Source organism: Cuculus canorus, chromosome 13 (genome assembly GCF_017976375.1).
Source record: "Cuculus canorus isolate bCucCan1 chromosome 13, bCucCan1.pri, whole genome shotgun sequence".
In the NCBI taxonomy this organism is placed as follows: domain Eukaryota; kingdom Metazoa; phylum Chordata; class Aves; order Cuculiformes; family Cuculidae; genus Cuculus; species Cuculus canorus.
In genome coordinates this window covers 5,195,633-5,211,772 of record NC_071413.1, presented here as the reverse complement: position 1 = coordinate 5,211,772, position 16,140 = coordinate 5,195,633, and the positions used below count along the sequence as shown (strand labels likewise).

At 65.5% G+C, this 16,140-nt stretch overlaps 2 protein-coding genes across 3 annotated transcripts; one reads left to right on the top strand and one right to left on the bottom strand.

The window, feature by feature from the left end:
• The first annotated feature begins 3,999 nt into the window (after nucleotides 1-3,999).
• On the top strand, nucleotides 4,000-10,038 carry CDH15 (cadherin 15). Its single transcript, XM_054078796.1, has 14 exons — nucleotides 4,000-4,110; nucleotides 5,861-6,013; nucleotides 6,184-6,339; nucleotides 6,420-6,564; nucleotides 6,642-6,802; nucleotides 7,005-7,133; nucleotides 7,254-7,439; nucleotides 7,511-7,764; nucleotides 7,952-8,094; nucleotides 8,183-8,419; nucleotides 8,503-8,742; nucleotides 9,250-9,386; nucleotides 9,464-9,619; nucleotides 9,694-10,038. Exons 1-14 carry the CDS (start codon nucleotides 4,060-4,062, stop codon nucleotides 9,889-9,891), a joined length of 2,346 nt encoding a protein of 781 aa, XP_053934771.1. The 5' UTR covers nucleotides 4,000-4,059; the 3' UTR covers nucleotides 9,892-10,038.
• Nucleotides 10,039-10,305: 267 nt separating this feature from the next.
• On the bottom strand, nucleotides 10,306-14,449 carry SLC22A31 (solute carrier family 22 member 31). 2 transcript variants are annotated; one of them, XM_054078797.1, is made up of 9 exons: nucleotides 14,058-14,449; nucleotides 13,107-13,210; nucleotides 12,871-13,025; nucleotides 12,341-12,509; nucleotides 11,854-11,999; nucleotides 11,639-11,747; nucleotides 11,352-11,566; nucleotides 11,002-11,113; nucleotides 10,306-10,914 (listed from the first exon to the last, which is right to left on the bottom strand). In XM_054078797.1, exons 1-9 carry the CDS (start codon nucleotides 14,388-14,390, stop codon nucleotides 10,566-10,568), a joined length of 1,692 nt encoding a protein of 563 aa, XP_053934772.1. In that variant the 5' UTR covers nucleotides 14,391-14,449; the 3' UTR covers nucleotides 10,306-10,565. The 2 variants fall into 2 exon arrangements, with proteins under 2 accessions (XP_053934772.1, XP_053934773.1); XM_054078798.1 differs by having other exon boundaries at nucleotides 10,306-10,836.
• Between the last annotated feature and the right edge of the window lie 1,691 nt (nucleotides 14,450-16,140).

The following is a 16,140-nucleotide window of genomic DNA, read 5'->3' as shown; positions in this document are numbered from 1 at the left end:
ACCACCAGGTATAGCCACGTGCCCGCTCTGTCCATCCCTGCTCCCTGCCCATGGCAGCGTCTCCCAAGGCAGTGCCGGCATCTGCATTTCAATACTTGAGGCTCAGAAGAGGCTGAGATAGGGCTGACAAGGGACACACAGAGCTCACGCAGCCACCCTTCACCATCCCATGCCCAGCGGGCAGAGCGCTCCGGCACACGGACACGCTGGAGCAGCACTTCGCTTGTCCCGGCACACGGACACGCTGGAGCAGCACTTCGCTTGTCCTCTTGCCACGGCGCACAAGGCCAAGCACCGGCGGCTCTCACGGGTCTGCGGGAGGGACTGAGCAGATCCTTTGTTAAAACATCAACGATGCAGTAAATTTTTTAACTTACCAAATAGATCAATATCAAATTATCATGTCTCACATTCATAACTCTTAAGCAAGCAACAATGGAGAGAGACAAGGTCACTGGAGAATAAATAGCAGCAAAAGCTCTTAATGATCTATCATTCTCGACAACCCCAGGCACCCAGCACCAGCCCGGTGACAAGATCATTAATAAAACTCTGCAGGAATGCTATCGATTGCTTTGATGGATGATCACAGGTAGCAAATACTGTAAAACACCTGGTTGTCACACACTAAAATGAGTAGTTTGACTCACACCTCTGTGTGGGGATCCAGCTGTGACTCTGTTGGGTTCTCTCCGCTGTGGTGGCTTTTTCGTGGCCGGTGGTCAGCGGTACACACCGTGGGTACTGACAGCCACGGCTGCAGCCCCTGTTTTGGGGCTGTCATCCACGCTGGACCTTCAGGGCTCCCACCTCCACTCCCGCACTTCTGTTCATCCGTATTGATGGAATCTGTTAATTAAAAGCTTCCTTAAAGTGTGAGGTTACAGTGCCCCAAAGCCCGGTCTGGGAGCTGGGGTTTGGTGGCTTGGTGCCACTGGATGAACCTGGACACCTGCTCCAGCCCCAGGCTGCTGGATGCAGCCCCAGGACGCCTACACAGCCCAGACATGAGGGACAGATGGAGGGGCTCCAAGGCCGTGAGCTTTGCCACCCCCATGCTGTATCTGCCTGGGATGGGGCGCAGGGTGGATAATGCAGAGGTTCCCCCTGAGGATCCAAGCGCTCCGCTTGCGAGCCACGTCCGCATTGACGGTCTGATCATATGTACACAACCATTCAATTACCCCGTAATGGCTACAGGCTATTAAGCCATCAATCTCCTTCATTAAGGCCTGCCAGGCCCATCCCCAACATCTCGCAATAAAACCATTAAAGCAACAACAACCCAAAGTAGCATCTTTAATGCATTGGCTGGAACACCGGTGCCGGCCATCCATGCTTGCCTGCAGCCTACCCTGGGGCATCTGGGGACCTGCCTGCCTGGAGCAAGGTATCATCATCCTGGGGTGTCCCCAGGGAGATGGGGGCTGCCCACACCTCCGAGCCCCTCCAGCTGCTCCCAGCAACTCCCCCCTGCCCCGGGCTCGGCGGGCAGCTCGGCACACCCAGCCCTGCTCTCCTGCTTTATAGCTGACATTATCTTTTATTGCCATATAAAAACAGAAGCTTCAGTGCCTTTATGGCTCCTGCGCCAATGTTTGGCACTTCGCTGCTCGGCTCCGTGCTCTCGGCTGTTCACTCTCCCCATCACTGGCCAGAGTGGGGAGGGGACACTGCCCAGATCCCCCCAGTCCCTGCACTGAGGTCTCAACTGGTCCCACTGCACCCACATCATGGACATAACTGGTCCCATCACCCCTGGTGGATGCACAGTTGGTCCCCAAATCAGTTCTTCCCCTGGTCTGAGTAGATCAGAGGGTGTCACAGGATGAAGGGGATGGACCAGGCACCTCCGAAATAGGTCAACCACCTTTCCAACCCGGCACGGCAATGGGAGTTGTAGGCATAGGCTGGTGTGATTTGGATCCAGCCTGTGCAGGACCCTGACTCCCTGCACCCTCCTTGGAGCCCCGGTTTGCAGGAGGAGGTGGTGGTGCAGGGCTGGAGGTCACAGGGGTCCTGCTGCTGTGCCACAGCCGTGCCACGGGCACCAGGCAGCTCCCACGGCCGGCAGCACCAGCACCACAATCTGAGACTGGCACCTTGTCAGAGCCCATCACGTCTGCCATCCCCACGCCGCGGTGCCGGTGGCAGGGAACATCTGCTCAGCCGCCCTGCTGCCACGGCGCGTTAGGGTCAGGGGCAACCACCAGGACCCCCGGCCAGTACTGCCAGGGTGGCTTCTCATGGTGACACTGATGCAGGGTGGCAGGGTGAGCAGGGCGGACGGATGGGATCGGACAGACAGACAGCAAGTGAGCGCCGCTGCCCACACCAGGGCCTGACCGCGCTGTGGGGCACCGGTGCTCAATGCTCACCCACTCATGGCACAGCTCCGTGTCCCCTCCCGCTGTTCCTGGGGACACCGACAGCCCTGCCACCACCGCTCAGCTTCTGGAGATGGACAGGAGACATCCCGTGCCCCTTTTCCCACGCCCCGTGCCCTGCCCCGTGTCAGTGCCCCACACAGCGCACCGGGAGGGCGGTTTACCGAGAAGGGGAACGGTGCCGGCTGGGCAGGGGTCGAGCAGGGGACGTGGGGAGGTCACCAGAGTCACCAAAACATCGCACCTTCCCTCTCCAGGCCCAGGGCTTGGCTCCCCCCGGGAGAGCGGGGAGCATCCCCGGTCCCCGAGCCCTGCCCGGGGGTGGTGGCTTCGCTGCAGCCGGGACACCCGGGACCCGGGTGGCACCGGGGACACGGCTGGTGGCCGGGACGATGCTGCCACCTGGTGTCGCGGCTGCGTGACGCCGGCGGGACCGGCACCGGGTGTCGGGGAAGCACCGGGACCGGGGAAAACACTGGGACTGGCGGAGGGAGATCGAGGGGGGGGGACTGGGACGGGCACTGGGGACCGGGGGAAGCACTGGGACTGGCATCGGGGGAAAAGCATCGGGATTGGGGATGAGGGGCAAGCACCGGGACTGGCACCGGGAGTTGGGGAGCGGCGCCGTCGACTGGCACCGGAGTCAAGGGGGAGGACAGGGACCAGCATCGGGGGAAGCGCTGGCGCTGAGGATCGAGGGAGAGAACCGGGACCGGGGGTGGAGGGGAGCACTGGGACCGGCCCTGGGCGATCAAAGGGGAGGACCGGGACCGGCACCGAGAGTGGAGGGGGAACCGGGACCGGCACCGGGGATCGGGAGGAGGCAGCGGGACTGGCACCGGGAGTTGTGGGTCAGAGTGGGCACCGACATCGGGGGTCAAGGAGAAGGGACGGGACCGTGGGAACCCGCCGGGGCCGGGACACAGCGCGCTCTGCTGCCCCGAGCCCCCCCCCCACCCCCGGCCCTGCGCCCGTCCCGGGACCGCCGGGGCTCGTGCGGGAGCGCCTCGACGTGGAGAGGGCGGAGAGAGCCAGGAGAGCCGGTCGGTGTCCCGGAGCCCGGCCCGGGCCTGGTCCCTGTCCCGGTGCCAGTGCCAGTCCCGATCCTGGTCCCCGTCCCTGTCCCCGTCCCTGTCCCTCTGCCCATCCAGGTCCCTATCCCGCTGCCGGTTCCTGTCCCTGTCCTTTTCCCGGTCCCTTTCCCGGTCCCTATCCTGGTGCCAGTCCCTGTCCCAGTGCCGGCCTCTGGTCCCTGTCCCTGTCCCTCTCCCAGTGCCGGTAGCTGGTGCCGGTCCTTGTCCCGGTGCCGGTGCCCATCCCGGTCCCTGTCCCGGGGCAGCGTTCCTCTCTCTCTCCCTCCCCGCCCGCCCCGTCGCGGCATCCCCGGGTCGCGCCCGGCAGCAGCTGCCGCGTTCCTATCTCGGGGCCCGCACCCCCCCGGCCCCCCCAAAGCAGCGGGGACCCCTGTCCCCCCCTTCCCATCTCCCCTCGCTCCCCCGTGTCCCCCGCCCGCCCCGTCGGGGCCCCGCGGGCAGGGTGCTGGCGGGGGGCTGGGGCGGGGGGCCAGCTGCCCACGGGGGGGCCACGGGCAGCACATGTGCTGTCACTCAGCCAGCCCCGCGGTTATTTTAGCTCGGGGACGGCTGGCGGCCGGACTGCGCCCCGCTCCGCCATGGGCACCCCGCTTCTCCTCGCCTGCCTGCTCGCCCCGCTCTGCGCTCGGGTAAGGGGCGTGGGGAGGTGGGGAGGGGGTGCTCATGGGGCTGGGGAGCCCCCGACTCCGTACCCCGGGAGGGCTGGCTGGGATGGGGAGCCTGGATGCGGTGCTGTGGGCCAGACGGACCCCAGACCCCGCGGAGGCACATCCCTGGGGGTGGCGGGGATGGGGACGGGGGAGACAGGGGGCTCGGAGCCCCTCTTGGGGCATTTCCCACCCCACAGATGGCAGCGGCAGGGGGGAGCCTGTGTCTGCGGCACACTGCCTGCGTTTGTGAACTGAGAGATAGGATTTGGGGGAGGGTTAGGCGCTCAGAAACACTCTGCTCCCCCTTTCCCATCCAAGCTGTGGTCCCAGACCCCTCTGCACATCCCCCTGTCCATGCATCTTGCCCCAGAGCCCCTCACCGTGGTCTCAGGCCTGAGCCACATAAAGGTCTTAGGGTTCTGGCCTGGGCACCGCAGCCGAGTGCTCGGCACTGGGCAAGGAAAGGGGACCTGCAGGGCGGTCCCCCCCTTCCCCCAGCAGCAGGGCCCCCATCGCCACCCCCACCCTGCCCAGCTGCTCTGGGCTCCAGCAGCCGCCCAGGGAAGGAGGGGGGGGGGGGGGGTCTTTTCTGGGGAGGGCAGAGGGACAGCTGGAGGCTGCGGGCAGGCCTCATCACAGCCTCAAAACCTGTCCTTGTGCAGCCCATCCTAAGGGACTGGCATGCAGCCCCCTCCCCTGCACAGCCCCACACCGTCCCCAGGGAACCCCAGCACAGCCATCCCCCTGCCCGGCTCCCCTGCCCCGGGCACGGTGTGCCTGTGGGGACCTGGGGCCTCCTGAGACACCCAGGCACCCAGATGTGTGCAGATGTGGCTGGGTGCAGATGTGGGTGGAAGGCCTAGCGCTGCCCAGATGTGCTTCATCACTGGCGAGGGGACAGCGCGTGTCCCCAGGGCCCAGGACAAGGGCGATCCCTGAGGAATGTGGCATAAAGGCGAGGGGTAGGGAGGCTGCGTGCAGCCCCACAGCGCAGCTCCCTGCCTCCTCCCGACCCCCATCTCCCAGAGCCCCTGTTTGGGATGTGCACACCTCCCTGAACAGTAACCTGCCTCCCAGCCTGGTCACTCACAGCCCCTAAACCTATCCCAGCCCCTACAGCTCTCTGACACCCCTTGCAGCCCCACCATAGCTCCTGCTCCTCCAGTCTCCATCTCCAATTCCCCACGCACAGCCCCCAGTTCCATCCCAGCCCCTGCAGCTCCCTGTTCCTCCCTGGCTCTGTCTCTGGCCAAGCTAATCACGCAGACTAAGCCGACCCCTGACCCGACCCCTGACCCTTCTGCCCTCATGGCCACACCAAGATGGGTGATGGTGACGTGGCCACACCATGCACGGCCAGCTGAGGGTACCCCTTTCATCCCCACCAAGGGGGTCCCACAAGGCACAGCCCAGCCATGAGGTACGGCCATGCCCAAGGCACCACTGGGGTTATTTGTGGGGGTACCTCTTCCCAGTGAGCCCGCTGGGATGCCAGTCACCACACCAGTATGTCAGGGGGTCCCCAACACAAAATTCCTGGGGGACTTGGATGGTGTCTCCACTCCCCCACACCCAGCCCCCTCAGGGGGTGCCGGCACCGTGCACCCTGGCACCGGGCATCCCAACACCGTGCACCCAAGCCAAGGTGCGATGCCCTGCCCACTGCACCGACATTGCATCCGTTTCCGGAGGTTTCGGGGTCACCTGCAGCTCCACGTACACCCCACAGGGTGCCAGCCCAGCCCAACCGGGTGCTGCAGCCCCGGGCAGCCCTCAAGCCTGGCGGCAGCACGAGAGTACACGGCGGGTGAAGAGAGCTTGGGTGATCCCCCCCATTAGCGTCTCGGAGAACCACAAGCGCATCCCCCACCTCCTGGTGCAGGTAGGCTGGGAATCCCTGACCCCCTCTTCCAGATGGAGAGTTGGGGGCACCCAGGGCAGAGGGGTTGCATGGGGGTGTCCCAGGGGTGGGACATGGTATGGGGGAAGACTCAGGGCAGAGGGGAACCCCAGGAACAGATCCCCACCAGCCCTGCTCTCCCCTCGCGGCAGATCAAGTCGGATAAGCAGCAGCCCGGGGGGGTGATCTATAGCATCAAGGGGCCAGGTGTGGACGAGGAGCCCCTGGGTATCTTCTCCATTGACAAGTTCACCGGGAAGGTCTTCCTCAATGCCATGCTGGACCGGGAGGAAAACGACCGCTTTCGGGTAAGGACACTGCCCGGCCACCCACAACCCCTTCCCTGCCCCCCAGTTTGGGCCCTGACCCACCTGCTCTGCGCCTGCAGCTGAAAGCCTTCGCCCTGGACCTGGGTGGCACAACGCTGGAGGACCCCACCGACCTGGAGATCATCGTGGTGGACCAGAACGACAACCGGCCACTCTTCCAGCAGGACATCTTCACAGGGCACGTGGTGGAAGGGGCTGCACCAGGTGGGTCCGGACGGCGGTCTGGGAGGATGGGCTGAGCCCCCACACCAGTACCCACTGGGGCACTCCTGCGGCCACAGGGACCTGCGTGATGACAGTGGATGCCACCGATGCCGATGACCCCGACACGGACAACGCGGCACTGCGGTACTCCATCCTGGAGCAGGGCGCCGGCGGCATGTTCACCATCAACACCACCACCGGCGAGATCTGCACTGCGCGACCCGGCCTTGACCGTGAGGTAGCGGGCACAGAGGATGTGGGTGGCACCGGGGTGGCACCAGGACAGGGGGCAGCCAGAGCCCCCCAGCTGGTGAGACCACAGCTCCAGCCATGAGCAGAGCCAGGCGTGGGGACAGCGTGGGTGCTCAGCAGCTGGAGGACTTCTGGGCTTCCACGGGGGCTGTAGGGGCTCAGCACCAGCTCCCCCTTTTTCCCCACAGACTGTGGGGGTGTACAACCTGACAGTGCAGGCAGCCGACATGTCTGGGGATGGGCTCACCACCACCGCCACAGCCGTCATCTACCTGGAGGACATCAATGACAACCCTCCTGAGTTCACCAAGGAGGAGGTAACAGCAGGGATGGGGTGAGAGGATGTGCAGGGGCCAGGGGGGTTGGAGCTGGCCCCTTGCCCAGGGGCAGCAGCATCCCAGGGGGACAGACACCAGCCCTATGCCACTCTCTTCCAGTTCTCCATGGAGGTGGAGGAGCAAGCGGCTGGCGTGGATGTAGGCAAGGTATTCGTGCATGACAAGGACCTGGCCGGCTCACCCAACTGGCTGGCTAAATTCACCATCCTGGAGGGCGACCCTGAGGGCACCTTCACCATCCGCACAGACCCCTACACCAACGATGGTGTGATTTCCGTAGCCAAGGTGGGTGCGGGGCAGCTGGAGGGGCTGAGGGAGGTCCCATGGCTCGGCTGACCTATGGCCTCTCTCGGCAGCCACTGGACCACGAGGTGCGAGACCGCTTCAAGCTGACGGTGTCGGTGCAGAACGAGCGACCGCTGGAGCCCACGGCCCCCAGCAGCCCCCTGGCACTGGCCACCGTGCAGGTGCGGGTGCGAGATGTGAACGAGGCACCCGTCTTCCGTGAGAACCCCCGGCGGGTCAGCGTGCTGGAGGGGGCTCCCCCAGGCACCCCTGTCACCACCTACACCGCCAGCGACCCCGACACCCACCAGCTCCAGACCATCACGTGAGTTTCAGCTGTGGGTTTTGGCCTTCAGTTCCTTTGCATCGCCTCTTAACACCCACCACATTCGAGTTCTCACCTCCAGTTCTTTGTATCACCTCCCATCACACACCACATTCAGGTTCTCCCATTCGCAGCCCAGGGTGGGTGGTTTGGGGGGTGACAGCATGTGACCCCCTTGCACCCACAGCTACGGACTGCTCTACGACCCAGCCGACTGGCTGCAGCTGGACCCCCACACCGGCACCGTCCGCACCAAGCGGGAGCTGCTGCACCCCTCAGCCTTCCTGCAGGGCGGCTGGTACATCGCGCTGGTCCTCGCCCGTGATGATGGTGAGCAGCCCCCCTGCCACGTCCCCCTCACCTGCCACATCCCCCTCACCTGCCACGTCCCCCTGAGCCCTTCGCTCTGTGCCCCCAGCCGAGCCCCCGCTCTCCGCCACCGGCACGCTGTCCATCGAGATCCTGGAGGTGAACGACCACGCTCCCCTGCTGCAGCCACCGGATAGGCCGCTTTGTGGGCGGCCAGGCCGTGGGGGAAGCCTTCTCCTGGGGGCCACAGATGATGACCGGCCCCCCCACGGTGCCCCGTTCCACTTCCAGCTCAGCCCTCAGCACCCTCACCTCGCCCGTAACTGGAGCATCACCCGCTTCAATGGTGAGGGTGGGCCAGGGCAGGGGGGCTGCTGCAGGGGGGGGGTTGGGGTGTCCCTGCTCACCCCCTGCCCGTGCCCTCCGCAGTGACCCACGCGGTGCTGGCTGCGCTGGTGGAGCTGCCTGAGGGATCCTACTCGCTCCCGCTGCTGCTCCGGGACTCGGGGACCCCCCCGCAGGAGCAGCAGCAGCTGCTGAACATCTCGGTGTGCCACTGCAGCCGGGATGGCACCTGCGAGGATGGTGTCCTGGCTGCTGCCACCGCTGGGGCCGGCATCACCCTTGGAGCCCTCATGATCATCCTTGGCAGCAGCATCCTCTTCCTGTGTGAGTGAGGGCCCCAATTACCCTCACCCCCACCTCTCCTGGCCCCTCCATCCTGCCCGTACCCAGCAACCCAAGCCCCACGCCCTACCACGCAGTGCCAGTACTGGCCACCCAACCCAAACCCCACCAGCATGCTCCATCACCTCATCCTTCACGCCACCCACCAGCCCATCCTGGCTCAGGACACCTCTCCCTGCTCACATCCCCCATCATCCTATCCTGATCCTGGCCACCCTACCCATGACCCCCACCCCACGCTCCACCCCAGCAACCCCTCTTGACCCCTACCAAGACCCCCACAACCATTCCCCTCATCCCCCCATTCCACCCCATCACCCTGCGCCCAGCATCCTCCAACCCCCAACCCTTACCTGCATCTCCACTCCGCTGTCCCAGCCCCAACAACCGCATCCCAACCCAACCGGCACCTCCATCGCCCCATGTCCCACCCCAGCGTGCCCGTCCCCCTGGGTCCCTACTCCATGCCCACCCACCCTCTGCCCGCAGTGCTGGTGGGGCTGGGGGCGGCGCGGGCACGCGTGCGCCGGCGGGCTCTGCGCAAGGGGCTGCTGCAGTGCTCCAGGGACGACATGCGCGACAACATTCTCAACTACAACGAGCAGGGCGGGGGCGAGGAAGACCAGGTGAGTGGGATCCAGGACGAGGGTTCCAGGCAGGTCCATCCCAGCCCCACAACCCTAATCCCCTCCCGTCCCCGCAGGACGCCTATGATATCAACCAGCTCCGGCACCCTGAGCTCTTCTTATCCCGTGCGAAGCCACCAATGCGCAGGGACGCCCCGCTCAGCTCTTCCACCCCTCCAGCCCCCCGCAAGCTGCCCAGCTGCCCCTCTGACATTGAAGACTTCATCAACGAGGTGGGAACCCAGCACCCCTTTTGCCCAGACGCCCCATCCCCAGTGGGGCTGACGGTGCCCCCGTGTCCCCGCAGGGGCTGGAGGCGGCTGACAGTGACCCCAGCGTGCCCCCCTACGACACGGCCCTTATCTACGACTACGAGGGCTCGGGCTCCGTCGCCAGCCCCCTCAGCTCCATCGTCTCCAGCCTGACGGATGAAGACCAGGACTACGACTACCTGAGCGAGTGGGGGCCGCGATTCCGGCGCCTGGCGGACCTCTACGGGCAGTAGCGGGGATGGGGGCAGCGGGGGGATGCACACCCGTGTGCACGAGATGCCCTGGCGCAGCGGCTCTGGATACGGACACGCACAAGACACGTGGCTGCAGGGGCTTTGCACACGCGTGTGCACCAAGTACACAGATGCAGGGGCTTTGTACACACGTGTGAGAGAGTCCTCAGCACAGGGAGTTGCACCCCTGCACACACTCACAGACCCTGTGCCCAGTAAAGCCCAGGAAGGCAGAGGCTGAGCACACGGGCAGCCCCGGGGGATAACACCCCTAGGAAAGACCCTGCACAAGCAAAGGCGTGAGGACACTCCTGGTTTCCACCATAATAAAGACCCCGGAGAAGGAGGTCGGTGGCAGAGGCACCATGCAGGGCCCCTGACCATGCCAGCCACCCCTAGAAAGAAGGCACTTTTATTGTCAGCCCACAAGCGCCACCGCAAACACCCCGAGGGGGCATCACCCCTGCCCCAGGACTCCCAGCACAGCTCCTCCTGGGGCAGGATCCGACCCCACCGTGGGGTGGGAGCACTGCCCCTTCCCGCAGGTATCACACGTGTCCCCAGTACACACTGCCGCCCCGGGAAGCGCCCACGGATGGGGGTCCCGGTGCTCCGTGGGGGTCCTGGCACTGTGTTCAGCCCCCCCCCAGCAGGGAGCCCCGGGGGGGACATGGCTATGTGTGGCAGGGGGGGGCCGGGGAGCCCAGCATCCTCTTGGTGGAGGCGGTGAGGCGGGAGTAGTCGTGTGGGATGCCTTGGGGGGCAAGCAGGGGCAAGTGGTCCTCCCGGGGGTGGCGTCGGAAGAGCGGGGGCCGCCGCTGGCTCTCGCCATCCTGCAGGGACTGGGGCAGGCCGCGGCCCTGGCTCTCCGGCAGCAGCATGATGCTGAGCACGGCGAGGATGGCGAAGGACGCGAACACCATGTGGTGCAGGAAGAACCCGCGGCTGTTGGGGATGGCGGTGATGGGGGCGGCTGCCTTGCCCACAAAGCTGGCCCCCACGACGAGGCCCAGCCCGGCACCCCTGCAGGGAAAACACGCTCAGAGGGGACCCTGCGCGGGTGACCCCCACCCCAGCACATCACAGGGCATGTGGCAGCTCCCCCCTTACCTGACCACTGTTGGGAGGACCTCACTGGCGAAGAAGATGCTGAGCATGGTGACGGCGTAGGAGGCGGTGGTGCCCACCACAGACAGGGTCAGGACAATGAGTTCCAGCAGGTCTGATGGGGGGGAAAAGCATCATAAGGAGTCACATCCTACACCCCATCCCCTCAAGCATCCATTCCCACCTCCAGCTCCCCAACCGACGAGGTCCATCCCTGCCACACACCCCTGACCCCCTCCCATCCCCGCAGGATGACAACAGGCAGCTCCGGCACCCGGAGCTCTTCTTGTCGCAGGCGCAGCCGCCCATGTGCAGGGCCCGCAGGGGGGCCGGGGTCCCCCGTCCATCCTTACACTGGGTGAGGGCCAGCAGCAGCAGGGAGGAGATGCCGGTGAGGACGGTGCAGAGCAGGAGGATGGCGCGGCGCCCGAAGCGCTCGGCTGTCAGGCAAACAAAGAGGCAGGCGGCCACCTCGGTGCTCACCAGCACGAAGTAGGAAGAGAAGAAGTGGGGCAGGTGGGGGGTCAGATTGCGGGTGAAGCAGTGGCAAATGCCAGAGCCGATGAACCTGCAGGAGAGCAGGGTCAGGGGGCTGTGAGCAGGACCAACCCCCGCTGTGCCAGAGCCCCCCTGTGCTCACGCCGTGAAGCCGAGGATGACGCCATTCTTCCAGATGACCCTGGTGCCAAAGATCTCACAGACAGCGTGGTACCGGGGCTGCGGGGACCCCTCAGACAGGGACTCCAGCTCTGCTGGGCAGGGGGACCCGGGTTAGAGCTGGCACCGTCCCACTGCACCCGGCACCACAGGTTTGTGGAGGGCACCCGGCAGCTGCCCTCAGCCCCTGCCACACACCTGCCAGGAGGCTCTGCTGGTGGCAGGAACCTTCATCGGAGCTGGGTGAACTGCTTTCGGCCAGTGCCTGCAGGGTCTTCCTGGCCTTCTCCAGCTGCCTCGTGGCCAGAAGCCAGTGTGGCGACTCCAGCAACAGCGCCGGGCACCTGGCGTGTGAGCGTCACAGCATCACGGGGCTCCCCAGGGGCCTGGCACCCCTCCAGCACTGACTCCCCTTCCCGGTTTCAAAGCCATGTTGCCCAGAAACCCTCAACTTCAAACCTGAGCAAACATTTACCTGGGGCTGGGGGGGTCCCCGTGGCTGACCTAGAGAGCCCTGGGCAGCCTTTGATCCCCACCGCGGTCCCGGGCAGGGTGCGCCAGCTTGGGGTGCTGCCCTGGCGCTCCCTGAGCACGGCTCGGTGCCAGTCCTAGGGCAGGGCTCATTCCCACTGAGGGCGGTAGCCCCTTCTCTGGGCACACAGCCCCCGGCCCAGGGGGTTCTTACCACCAGCAGGCAGCCAGCAGAGCCAGGATCATGGTGACGGCACCCTGCAGCACCCGCCAGTCCCGGCACAGCACCGCCAGCCCCGGCAGCAGCAGCTCCCCGGCGATCCAGAAGAAGCCAGCCATCATCGTCACCTCCAGGCGATGTGGGGGGTCACACAGCTCCAGCCCTGGCAGGGGGGGTGAGGGGTGCACTGTGAGTGCCACAGCTGATGGGCATCCTGCACCCCGGAGCATCCTGTATCCCAGGGCATCCTGCACCCTGGAGCATCCTTGTACCCCAGAGCATTCTGCAACCCAGAGCATACTGCATCCCGGAGCATCCTGTACCCCAGAGCATCCTGTACCCAACAGCATCCTGCACCCTGAAGCATCCTGTACCCCAGAGCATCCTGTACCCTGGAGCATCCTGCACCCTGGAGCATCCTGCACCCACCCCAGAGCATCCTGTACCCTGGAGCATCCTGCGCCCAAGAGCATCCTGCACCCCAGAGCATCCTCCATCCCCCAGACCCCCGCCACCACGCTCACGTGCCACGTAGAGGGAGAGGAAGGCGCCTGCCAGCGCTGCCCCAAAGAGCAGTCGCGTGACCAGGACCATGACGAAGTCTACAGCCAGCGCCACGCCGAGGCCCAGGGGCACTGCCAGCGCCAGGGACACCAGGAAGGTGGCCCGGCGGCCGAACCTGCCGGGGGGATGGGCTGTGAGCAGGGCTGGGCACGGTGCCCCCATGCCCTGGGAAGCCAACCCAGGGACCCCCAGTTACCTGTCGCAGGCCAGGCCGGCGGCGACGCTGCCCAGTGTCCAGCCCAGCAAGTGCGTGGTCTGCTCCAGGGGCACCTTCCAGCGAGAGGCACACACCAGGTCCCACTGTGGGTGAGGGGGGTTGTAGTGGGGAGACAGCAATACGGGGGGCCCAGCAGACACCCCCTCTGTGTTGCCCGCCAGGCTGGAGCGGATGGGGTTAGCAGCCCCACAAGGGTCCTGGGGGGCTTGTGGCCGCTCCCCACCCCACAAGCAGAAGTGTGCAGGCAGATATCATGGAAACCACTGTTCCCCCCCTTACCTCCTCCTGCACCCAGGGGTCCCCAAAGATCCCTCCTGCACCCATGGGCCCCCCCAGCTCCTCCTGCACTCAGGGGTCCCCCCCTTACCTCCTCCTGCACCCAGGGGTCCCCAAAGATCCCTCCTGCACCCAAGGATCCCCACCAACCCCCTAGTCTCTCCTGTACCCAGGATCCCCCCAAACACCTCCTGCACCCATGGGTGTCCCCCCCAGCCCCTCCTGCACCTATGGATCCCCCCTTACCTCCTCTCGTACCCAAGGGTCCCCAAAGACCCTCCTGCACTCAAAGATCCCACCAACCCCCTAGTCCCTCCTGCACCCAGGATCCCCCCTTACCTCCTCTCGCACCCAGGGTCCCCAAAGATTCTTCCTGCACCCAGGATCCCCTCCAGCTCCTCCTGCACCCAGGGTCCCCCCTTACCTCCTCCTGTACCCAGTGGTCCCCAAAGATCCCTCCTGCACCCAAGAATCCCCACCAACCCCCTAGGCTCTCCTGTACCCAGGATCCCCCCAAACACCTCCTGCACCCATGGGTCCCTCCCAGGCCCTTCTGCACCCATGGGTGCCCCCCTACCTCCTCTTGTACCCAGGGGTCCCCAAAGATCCCTCCTACACCCACGTCCCCCCCCCCACCCCCCCCCCCCCGCAGACCTGGGTGACGATGTTGGAGCGCAGCCCCGCCGCGGGCAGCCCGTAGTGCCACCCGCGGGTGCAGGGCGCGGTGCCGTTGGGACGGGCTCCGCCGCGGTAGCGGTAGAGCTGGCAGGGGCTCCAGCGGCCGCGGAGGCGCGGGACGGCGGCGCGGAGCAGCGCGGGCGGCGGGAGGCGGCGCAGCGGCGGCGGCAGCAGCGCGGGGTCGGGGCGGCAGCGGTGCGGGGGCTCCGCGCCCAGAGCCCAGCCCAGCGCCCAGCCCAGCGCCAGCGCCACGCACGGAGCCCCCGACAGCGCCCCCCGCGCCCGCGGCGACGGCCGCCACCGCCACATCCCGCACCGGCACCGCACCGGCAGCGACCGGACCGGGGGACGACGCGCCGATCCCGCCCCGGCGGAGACCGGACAGGGGGAGGGATCGCCCCCGCCCCGCCCCTGCCCCGCACCGGCACCGAGCGGCTCTTTCCCGCACCGGGAGCGACCGCACCTTCCCCGCCCCGGTTCCGCCCCGTTACCGGGAGCGACTGGACAGAGGGAGGCACCGACCCCGCACCGCGACCGACCCCGCACCGGGAGTGGTGCGGGATATGGGGGAAGGCACCGACCCTGTTCCGCACCGGTACCGACACCGACCGGACAGGGCAGACACCGCCCCGGCTCTGCCCTCCTGAGCCTCCACCGCCACCCAGACCCGTTCCGCTCCCCCAGCTCCAAGCTCGGTGCCTCCCTGATTCAGTCCAGTTCGCCCCCAGCACCATTTGTCCCCCAACAAACCCGGTTCAGGTCCCCTCAAACCCACTCCAGCCCCTAAGGTCTGTTCACCCCCTTCCAGGCTCAGTCTGCTTCCCTCCAGCCCTGTTCAGTCTCCCCCCTAAGCCCAGTTTGTCTTCCTACAAACCCGGTTCAGCCCCGTCTAGCCCCACGCTCGGTTCAGTTTACCCCCAGCACGACTTGTCCCCAACAAACCAGTTCAGCCCCACAAGCCTGATCCAAACCCAAGAGCACAGTTCAACCTCCTCCGGACCCAGCGCAGCCCCACAAGCCCTCTTCAGCCCACCTCAAGCCCGGTTTCTTCACCAACAAACCCACTTCAGCCCCACAAGCCTGGTCCAGACCTAAGCCCGGTTCACCCCACGCAACTGGTTTCAGTGCCCTCAGCCCAGTTCAGTCCCCCCAAGCCCGGTTTGTCCCCCCACTAACTCGATTCAGCCCCTCAAGCCCGGTTCAGCTCTCCCCAAGCCCAGTCCAGCCCCTAAGACTTGGTTCAGTGCCCCCAGCCCGGCTCAGTCCCACACAAACGCAGTTTACCCCCACAAACCCAGTTCAGCTCCCCCAAGCCCAGTCCAGACCCAAGCTCAGTCCAGTGCCCCCGAGCCCTGTTTGTCCCCCTCCAGCCTCAGTTGGTCTTCCTTAAGTCCTAGTTCTGCCCCCCAAACCCAGTCCAGACCTAAGTGCAGCTCACCCCTCAAGACTGTGTTCAGTGCCCCCAGCTCAGTGCAGTTCCCCTCAAGCCCGGTTTGTCCCCCCCTCCCAACCCAGTTCAGACCCCCCCAACCCACAAACCCCACCAGGAGGAGCTGCACTGGGGGGAAAACTTAAGCCTGGGACTCCCCAACCTGAGGTCAGAAGAGAGAAAAGGACTTTTCTCGTTTCACACAGATGATTAAAGGTCTATCCATGCTTAGAGATTAATTTACGGCTATTTAATAAAATAAAGAGCGGGGCTGGACGTGAGTTAAAGTGTCGCTTGTGGCTGCTTTCTTGTGTTCTGCCCAAAGAAAGCGCTGGGGCAGAAGCAGCCGCTCAGCCTCAGCCCTGGCCCACCCTAACCCGGCAGCTCCAGACAAGGATGGGGTGAAAACCAGCTCTGGTTCTGGCCAGGGCTTGCCTGGCAAGGAGCCTGCGGAGCCGAGGGGAGGGGAAGGAGCACCCCCAGCTCTTACAGAGCTGCTGCCATGTGGTGGAGTGAAACCCTCCAGGTCCCTGGGCTCAAGGACGGTGAAAAATTCCTCAACCAGCTGCAATTCCTCAATCAAAGCTGCACCGCTTTGAGGGCTCGGTGCTCCACATGCTCCCAGAGCTC